This window comes from Helianthus annuus, chromosome 10 (assembly GCF_002127325.2).
Source record: "Helianthus annuus cultivar XRQ/B chromosome 10, HanXRQr2.0-SUNRISE, whole genome shotgun sequence".
Lineage (NCBI taxonomy): Eukaryota > Viridiplantae > Streptophyta > Magnoliopsida > Asterales > Asteraceae > Helianthus > Helianthus annuus.
Genome location: NC_035442.2, coordinates 168955120 through 168964931, shown reverse-complemented (window position 1 = coordinate 168964931; position 9812 = coordinate 168955120). Strand labels below are relative to the sequence as shown.

General features: G+C 36.3%; 1 protein-coding gene across 1 annotated transcript; it reads left to right on the top strand.

Annotated features, from left to right (window-relative positions):
* Positions 1 to 6892: 6892 nt before the first annotated feature.
* On the top strand, positions 6893 to 7570 carry LOC110883158 (glutathione S-transferase T3-like). Its single transcript, XM_022130987.1, has 2 exons — positions 6893 to 7070; positions 7161 to 7570. The coding sequence occupies exons 1-2, from the start codon at positions 6893 to 6895 to the stop codon at positions 7568 to 7570; spliced, it is 588 nt and encodes a 195-aa protein (XP_021986679.1).
* The last annotated feature ends 2242 nt before the right edge of the window (positions 7571 to 9812 follow it).

Here is a 9812-nt window from a genome sequence, read left to right as displayed (position 1 = left end):
GAATTTTTACTTTCAAAGTCTAATTTGAATGATGAATCAGTCAAAGTGGCATATACTTTGAAAGGTTCTGACAAACTATATTCAGATGAAAGTTTTCCAATAAGAAGTGTCAGAATTGAAATGATTCAAAAGGTTTTCAAAATCACAGAAATTAATATTTCTGAAATAAAAGATTTCAATCTTAATGGAAAACCTAAACAATACACTTCAAGAGATCAACAGAGAATTAACAAGAAAATGGGTTACAATTGTGGTTATAGTTTCCAAAAGAAACCAAACCATAATCGTAATTTCAAAAAGAAAGGTCTTGGTTTTATTCCACAGAAAAACTATAAAATGAAAAAGTTTATAAACCAAAACAAATGTTTGTTGCAGGAAAAACAACAGAAGCTGAAAAAGAAAAATCATTCAGAAATCAGACAAATCAAGAATTCCTTGCAAAGAAGCAAGAGGGTATGAAGAAGAAGGAAGATCCGAAGAAGGTTGAAAAGAGATCTTGTTTTCAGTGTAAAGCTGTGGGTCATGTTGCGAAAGATTGTCCAAAGACATTTCGACCAAAACAAGAAGTCTCGAGAAAAATGAAAGAAAAAGTTGTTGAGAAGACTGAACTGTCAACCCGGAAGTTCACAGGCTTTGAGAATTCGACTTATGAGAAAGGAGAATGTTCAAAGAGTGCTTCCAAAAGAATAGACAATGCTACAAATCAGAAATGGGTTGTAAAAGGTTCAGGTAACAAGTCTGGTGATGAATCTGATTCCATAAAATCAGAGGAGCCATGTGTTGAGAAAAAGATTGAAAAGAAAGTTCAGAAAGTGGACGATGTGAATTTTCCGCCACTAAGTGCTAAAAATTACAAATCTAAAATTGGAAAAGTTGAAATTTCAAATCAGTTTTATTCTGACAAGAAGAAAATTGATGTTGAAAAAACTTTCAATGGAAATGTAAAACGCATCTTTGGAAAAATGGTCAGTGGTAAGGCCCAAAGCATTCAGGATTTTTATGCTTCCAAAGGATGGGTTTACAGGTCAGTTGAAAGAAACAATGAAAACGATGAGGTTACACCCAAGGAAGGTCAGGCTTGGGTGGATATATTTTTTCAAGAATGAAATCCTGACTTGCCGGAGATCCCAAGATGGTATTGTGGATCATGAATCGGCATCTTTCTAAATCTGTTTGAAAAGTTGCAGGACTTGCCGGAACTCCCAGGTTTGTAAGCGAGGAGTAGGAATCGGCACCTTGAGAATCCAACTAAAAGATGGTAATTGGTTGAAAAACAGGTTTGAAAAGCCTAATTGCTATATTTACAAGTGGTTGTATGTTGGTGGAGGTTATAAATGGTTCAGAACGAGAACCAGTTGATCTTTCAAGTGGTTAAATCAGGGTCATTAAATTGGACTTGATTTAATTATCATTTATGAATTTGGTAAACAATGTGATGATTTTGCCCCATTTTTACAAAAGGTAAAAACAACTAAACTTATTTTCCGGAAAAACCATTCTGATTAAAACAAACTTAAGTGTTTTGAAATCATTATGGGAAAATAGTTTGTTGTGAGGGGGAGTTCTGATTGTTTAAGCCAAACGGATGGAGAATTGAAGTGTTTCGATGTCAGTTGTCATGTTCTGTATAGTTTGTTTTCAATTTTCATTAGATGTATTTGAATTTTAGGGGGAGTAAGAATTTTTTAGAAAATCCAAAAACATCAGAAAATTTGAAAAAGCCAAAAACATGATAAAATTGAAAAATGAGTTTTTGTTGCATAAAAGAGGAAATGATAGTACATCAGTGGACTATCACAGCACGCTAAAGAATTGTAAAGTCAAAATGTGATAAACAATCTTACTGCGGATGTGTCAGTAGATTTTCGCACATTTAGTAAATTGAAATGAGATATAAACCTAAATCAAACTTACTTAATTCGTGGGTAACTATTCTTGGATATATGGGTAACCCCCGAAATCTTGTTTGAAAGGTCCCGTATTCTGAGATACTAGGTCTTTATACTCAGTGATATCTGGGGTATTATTCCGGGACTTCTGCTGTATGGAAATACTGACCTAGTCCCCGAATAATACTTTATGCAAAAAGCTTTGAAACATAAGCGCCGCCCTCAGCAAACTGATTAAACAATAAAATTGGTAATCTTTGCTGTTGTAACAAAAGATCCTCTAAAGGGGACCCACCAAAAGTCGAGCCGTCATCTCTCTGCTGAACGGAAGTTCTGACCTGAGCTCTCACGGTTTCGCATCTACCTCTTTACAGATATCACCTGTGGTATACTCACCTGTAAGACTGAATATTTGGGATCTGGATACGGGAGTATATTCAAGTGGAGTGATACACAATTAAGTTTAAGTCTTTAAAACATTAATATCGTATCTCGAATCAATTGAAATCTGTGTGAAAATTTAAGTGGACAAACATACTGACAATCTAGGTAAATTGTTTAGAACTTAAAATGTAACCAAGCTTAACGGTGTTTGTGATATGTTTCATAACTGATATGATCCTCTTGCACAAACTCACAAAAATATTGTCTGTAAATATTTCATTTCTGTTTTTATTTTCATTCAGAAAATCCAAAAAGATTTTTAGTGTGTTTTAGCATAAATTTTGAAAAATCAAAAAGATTTTCGACAACTTGTGTTGAGATGCTGTTTTTCAAAATTCAAAGTGCTAAACTTGAAGAACTGGTTTGGAAAGTATTTGTGTGTAGATGGTAAAATTGTTTTGATAAAAACCAGTAATCATTTCTTGAATGCAAAATCATTACTGTTTTGGTTCAACATAGTTTCTAAATTGTTGACGAGTTTTAATCTTTGTAGAAACTTATGGTTGGGTAGAGATTGTGCAGGTATCAAAGAGCCAGGGTACGATCGGGAACCTGATGGGCGCCTATTAACGATCTCAGAAACAGTGAAAGATTGAATTCCAGACTACGATCCCAGCTGTGTGAGAGGGGGAGTCTGAAGACACCGAGTCAACATTCAAGAGAGAAGAGTTAGATTAATGATGAAGATAGAGAACGAGGATTCTTGGAACGACAGATATTTCAGAGGCAGATTGTTGACTGATGAAGATTGTAGATAGACATGTGCGAAGTCAGTTGGGAAAGATCTATGAAGACTCCGTCAACATCCGAGGGGGAGTTTGTTAGTGCACCTACGTCTGCTGACTACGTCTTCCATCAAGTCTTGAAGATTTAGGAGATCAGACATGGCACGGAATCCTAGAATAGCTTGTTTGTATATGGATCGCTTATATGTACAGTCCTAGGATCGCTTTTGTGTCATAGATTGTCAGGATCGCTTTTTAGGACATGTTCTGGATCGCTTTTATGTCATATTGCTGGATCGCTCATACGGACATGTCGTATGAGCGGACCAGAATGCTTATATATAGGTCATTAGGGGCGATCCACAACATATAGAACGGTGTTTTTTGTTCCGGTATGCTGCCGAAGTGCTGTCAGATCTTGTAACTGAGTTTGAAATCAATACAACAGCAAGTTTAAAGTGTATACAGCTTCAATAGCACCGAATTATTAGTTTCCGCCTCTTAATTCGGATACGAACTTCTCTGAACGACTCAAACAGGTCGACGAACGATCCTACAATAAAGTTCTTCAAATGGTGCAGCATTGATACTGGTATGATAGCTGTTATTGTAGGAAAATTCTATTAATGTTAGATGATCATCCCAATTTCCTCTAAAATCAATTACACAAGCTCTAAGCATGTCTTTCATTGTCTGAATTGTCCTTTCGCTTTGTCCATCTGTTTGAGTATGATAAGCGGTGCTTAGATTTAGCTTGGTTCCCATTGCTTTTTGGAAACTTGTCCAAAAATGAGAAGTAAAACGGCTATCTCTATCAGACACAATAGATAAAGGAATTCCATGGAATGAAACTATTTTATTTACATACAACTTGGCTAATTGTTCCATACTGAAAGTTTCATTCATCGACAAGAAATGAGCAGACTTGGTTAACCTATCTACAATCACCCAGATTGTATCATTACCTTTTCGTATCTTTGGTAATTTGGTAACAAAGTCCATTGTTATCAATTCCCATTTCCATATTGGTATTTCTAATTGTTGCAATAAACCTGAGGGTTTCTGATGTTCAGCTTTAACCTGTGAACAGGTTAGACACTTGGCAACATAAGCTGCTATATCCTTTTTCATTCCTATCCACCAGAAATTCTTTCTTAAATCTTGGTACATCTTATCACTACCTGGATGTATCGTATACTTAGACTTATGGGGTTCTTCTAATATTCGGTGGCGTAGGTTTCCTTGTTTAGGTATCCACATTCTTTTCTTATGGAATCTCCATATTCCATCTGTTCCTTGTTGTAATTCCTTAATCATTCCTTTCAAATTTTCAGTATCGTCCTTGATTACTGATTCTTGTACTTCTCTAATTTGTTCATTTAAATCTATCTGCAGGTTTAATTTAAGAAAACATACTCTTTTTGGCTTTTCATGATACTTTCGACTTAAAGCGTCAGCTACTACATTAGTCTTTCCTGCATGGTACTGGATATTACAATCATAATCACTAAGCATCTCCATCCAGCATCTCTATCTTATATTCAATTCCTTTTGCCCGAAAACATACCTTAAACTCTTATGATCGGTGAAAATGGTAAACTTACTACCGTAAAGGTAATGTCTCCAAATTTTAAGGGCAAAAATTATGTCTCCTAATTCTAGATCATAGGTTGAATAGTTTTCTTCATGATTCTTAAGTTGTCTAGACACATAGGCTATAACCTTTTGACGTTGCATCAACACACATCCATAACCTAACTTAGAAGCGTCACAACAGACTACAAAGTCTTCAGTTCCTTCTGGTAATGCAAATATGGGTGCGTTGGTTAATCTTTGCTTAAGAATTCTAAAGGCTTCTTCCTGTTTTGGTCCCCATTCAAACTTAACTGATTTACAGGTCAGTTTTGTTAAGGGAATGGCTATTCTAGAAAAAATCTCGTATAAACCGTCTATAATAACCAGCCAGTCCTAGGAAACTTATAACCTCAGTTGGTGATTCAGGGACTTTCCATTTAGTAATTGCCTCAATCTTTGTGGGATCCACATGAATTCCTTCATGATTAACTAAATGTCCAAGAAACTGAACTTCTTCTAACCAAAATTCGCATTTCGAAAATTTAGCATAAAGCTTTTCTTTTCTCAGCAAATTTAGGATGCATGTTCCTATTTACTCTTAGAGTAAATGAGAATATGATCTATAAAGACAATTATGAATTTATCCAAATATGGCTTACATATTCGGTTCATCATGTCCATAAATGCGGCTGGGGCATTTGTTAGACCAAATGGCATGACGGTAAATTCATAATGGCCATACCTTGTCCTAAAAGCGGTACTAGGAATGTCCTCTTCCTGCACCTTTAATTGATGATATCCTGAGCGTAAATCGATCTTCGAAAAGAATCGAGCTCCTTGCAACTGATCAAACATATCATCGATTCTCGGTAATGGGTACCGATTTTTAATCGTGACCTTATTTAACTCTCGGTAATCGATGCGCATACGCATTGACCCGTCTTTCTTTTTGACAAACAAGATCGGTGCTCCCCATGGCGATGAACTTGGCTGTATAAATCCTTTCTCCAGGAGTTCATCCAATTGTTTCTTTAACTCTTGCATTTCTGGTGGTGCCAAATGGTAAGGTGCTTTGCAAATTGGTGTTATTCCTGGTAGCAGGTGAATTCTGAATTCGACTTCCCTGTCCGGCCGTAGTCCTGGTAACTCTTCTGGAAACACATCTGAGAATTGAGATACTACGGGAATATCTTTCAATTCTTTTCCCTTAGTGTTAATGATTATGGAAATCATATACACTAGTGACCCTTTTCTAGCATAACTCGCTGTTTTCATCACAGAGATGAATATCTTTCAATTCTTTTCCCTTGGTCATTTAACAATATTTAACCAAAAAATCTAACAGTGTTCGAAATTTGGACTCAAATGGTTAAAGAAAATGCTTATAGGGACTCAGGTCGTTAAACTTTTTGCTTTTGGACTCAACTAGTTAAAACCCATAAAACACAAGGACTCAAAAAGTAATTTACCCTGTTTTTTTATCGTATTCGTTTGGTCTTTCATACACTGCCAGAATTTGTCTCCCCTAGGCCCTAGTTATGCTTGAGGTCTGTTGGAACCGAGCAATGCAAGTAGCATGATTTTTGGTATCATAAATGATAAAATGTTATGGTTTCAAATAGATTGAGACGCTTTGTTAGGCTTAGCGGTATGGGGAACGTCCCCTGGTTCGTCCCACCCGGCGTCGACCCAAACACCATCCTCCCCCCATCCTCGTCGTCTCCGTCGAGTAGGAGACGTTGGAGACGAAGCACTAGAAGACAAAAAGATTTGCCTTTCCCATTCTATTTTACCGTTTAAAAAAATAATAATAATAATTTCCAATTTCAAATACAAACGGCTATATTTATAAAATCTACCAAAATTTATATATATTCACTACTTTTCACCCACTACAACCTCATCTCTCTCTCTAATTTTTTAAACCTTCTTCCCTTTTTATAAAACATTGTTCTACCATGGATCCCTTCAACCCAAACAACCCGGACGTCCCGAACAACCCCAACAACCCGAACCCCCCGAACAACCTGAATGTATTTTCAGTGCCGAGGTACTATCTTACGATGGAATCGAACCCATTCGGTCAATTTTCCGCAAACGTTTTTGCCGCTTTCCAAAACTCACCGAATGTTTTTGCGAACACGCAACAAAGTCAAGCCATACAACACTTGATGATGCGTAATCCTTTTAATATGCAACCCGTGCAACCCGTTCAACCCGAACAACCATCGCAACCCATTCGAACAGAATCCGACGAAGATGTTGTTGAAGATGTTCCCGAGACCCAACCGCAAGCAAACAAACAAACGAAAAAAAGGCAAGCAAGTTGCGGGTGAGCAAAGCCAACCGTCCAAACCGAAGCCGAAACAATGGACGCAACTCGAGGAAGAAGCCCTAGCGAAGGCTTATATAGGCTCGTCCACACACCCCATTAAAGGTACGTAAAAATAACTTGTATTTTTTTAAATATATACTTTGTAGTATTAGTTTTTTAATTTTTTGTAACATATATTTTTGTCGAATATAGGTCACAATCAAACGGGTGGGGGGTTTTGGAAATCGGTTTTGGCGATGTTTCTTGAGCTAATGGAACAAGGACCGTATCGAGATGTCGACTCGGTATCTTCTAAGTGGCGAAAGATGAGCGGGTTCGTCAACAAGTTTTCGGAAGAATATAATAAAATATATTCAAGTGGGCGTCGTAGTGGGATGAGCGACGAGGATGTCTTCATAAAGGCATTGAAAAATTACAAGTCGAACCATAATACCACGTTCGCACACGTTCGGGCATGGGAAGTTATGCGAACCGCCCCAAAGTGGGTGCCGGTTCCGAACGAGGTGGAGATGGCAAAACGTCAAAGAACCTCAGAGACCGGTAGTTATAGCGCCGGCGGCTCGGACGGGAGATGTCACATAAATTTAAACGACGACGCCTAGCTCGATGAAGAAGAGTACGCCGTAAGGAAAGCGGAACGGCCCCCGGGCCGGGACAAATCAAAGAAGGGGGCGACCTCAAAGAAAGAAAAGCAAAAGGTCGATCCGAAGATGGAGGAATTTATGACGCAATTAAAAACTTACACGGAGGTCACGGCCCAAAAGGCGAGGGTGAAGGAACGGGCGGTCGAAGAAAAGTCATGCGGGACGGGAGAAAAGTTACTATTGGCCGATGATAAGGTTCAGCTCAAAGAGTGGATATATTGACGATGGATGTTGATAATTATCCCGAACCAAAACGCTCGACTTTAAAAAAATTGCAAGAATACATCATCAAGAAGCATCAAAGTAGATGATTTTTATAAGTTTATGTTTTTTTTAAGTTATTAGAATTTTTTTTAAGTTTATGTTTTTTTTTTAAGTTTATGTATTGTTTTTTTAATATTAATGAAAATGTTTTCCGATTTTATTTGTTAAATGTTAAAAAAAAAGTGGAAGATTTAAAAAAAATAATAAACTAGTGAGGTGGGATCATCCTCCAATTTCCATTGTTTTTGTGGGATGGATCATCCTCATGAGGACTATGATGTGACGCCTAAGTGACGGACCATCCTCCAAACGAAGATGATCACCATATCATGTAGCCTTATAACATGTGTGGTCTCTAACTTGGTCAGCGTAGATACACTTTTTACAAAAAAAAAAAGGATAGTAATAAGGTTTATTGCATTTAAACACCAGAACTTTTTCTTATCGTTCTCTCCTACCTCTCTTAGCATTCGCATTATATCCATATAATTAGATTAAAAACAACTATTTTTTCCCTCTTTTTAATTAAATAATATTTTTATACATAATTATTACTTTTTCTTTCTTTTCCATTAACCACCACTTCTAAAATTATTAGAAAATTATAAGGGTGAATAATGTTTTCTATATGTTTATAAATGAATAGTAATATTCTCATATATTTTAGACACTCCTCCACTCAAAACCACTAACGACCATTTCTTATAATATAAGTAATTCACTCACATATTTTTACAGGAACCAATGCGAATGCTACAAAACTTGTTTAATGTCGTCTATGAAGACAAATTTCTTAATGTCTCTCTTATCACCAATCTCTCTTTCCAAATTGGCTCAAGAGATGATCACGAACGTCCCGCTAGTAATGGTGACTAGTAACATGCATAAGAGGGTAATTAAAGGTCTTTTTATACATAAAAAGACGTTTCGTGCCTTTACTAACAAATATTGTTAAACATTTTAAATAAAAATTAATAAAAAAAGAACATTATATTTGTCCTTTCTTTACCTTTTAATACAAATTTATTAAAAAAGAGTCAATACACTTGATAAAAAAAATTATAACGTGACATTTGTTTTGATATGAGAAGAGGTATGGGCCCATATCCATGCAAGAACATACCATGTACCCAACCTTCAGAGCCTAGACGAATAACCCGCTTTGAGCTGACATGGCATTCTCTCAGCCAATCAATCGTCTCGTGAAGGTATGCCCATACCTCTTCACAATGATCCAAACAAAAATCTAAATTCTAAAATCTACAAGTTAAAAATTAAAAAGCGAAACCTAAAATCTAAGATCGTTAAATTCGGCGAGATGGTTTTAATGTCGCTATAACGATTCAATCAGAGTTTGTTTTATACCCTTCCTACGACTTTATAACTTTGGGAGACTATGTACTTGAACATTTGATAAATAAATATGAAAAAGGGTATGTGGATATTTAATAAAGTATTAGGTGCATCTTAGTTAAAACTTATAGATATTTTAAAGCTGAGTTGGTATAAGGGTTTATATATTATTTAGAGGATTAAAAATATAAAGTTGAGTTGGTATAAGGGTTTATATATTATGAAAAAGTGTATTGTACAATCTAGGTTAAGGTATGCTGCATACGCTGGGAAAATATAATGTGCGTGATTAGTTATATAACATATGTGATTAGGGTTCGTTTCAATTAGCCTGGAATTGATCAATTTCGTCCAATCCGTTTCAATTTTCTTTTCGTTTCAGTTCAAATTGGCCTTTGTTCGGACAATTTCATCGAATTGTATTCAAATTCATCTTTGATTTTGAAAATTTTCATCAAAATGACGACTCGAAATCAGACCGTAGAACAGAGGATGCAGGAGCATGACCAACATGCGTGATTATAGGTTTAACATGCGTGATTATGGTTTTCAACAGAGGATGCAGGAACATGACAGAGGATGC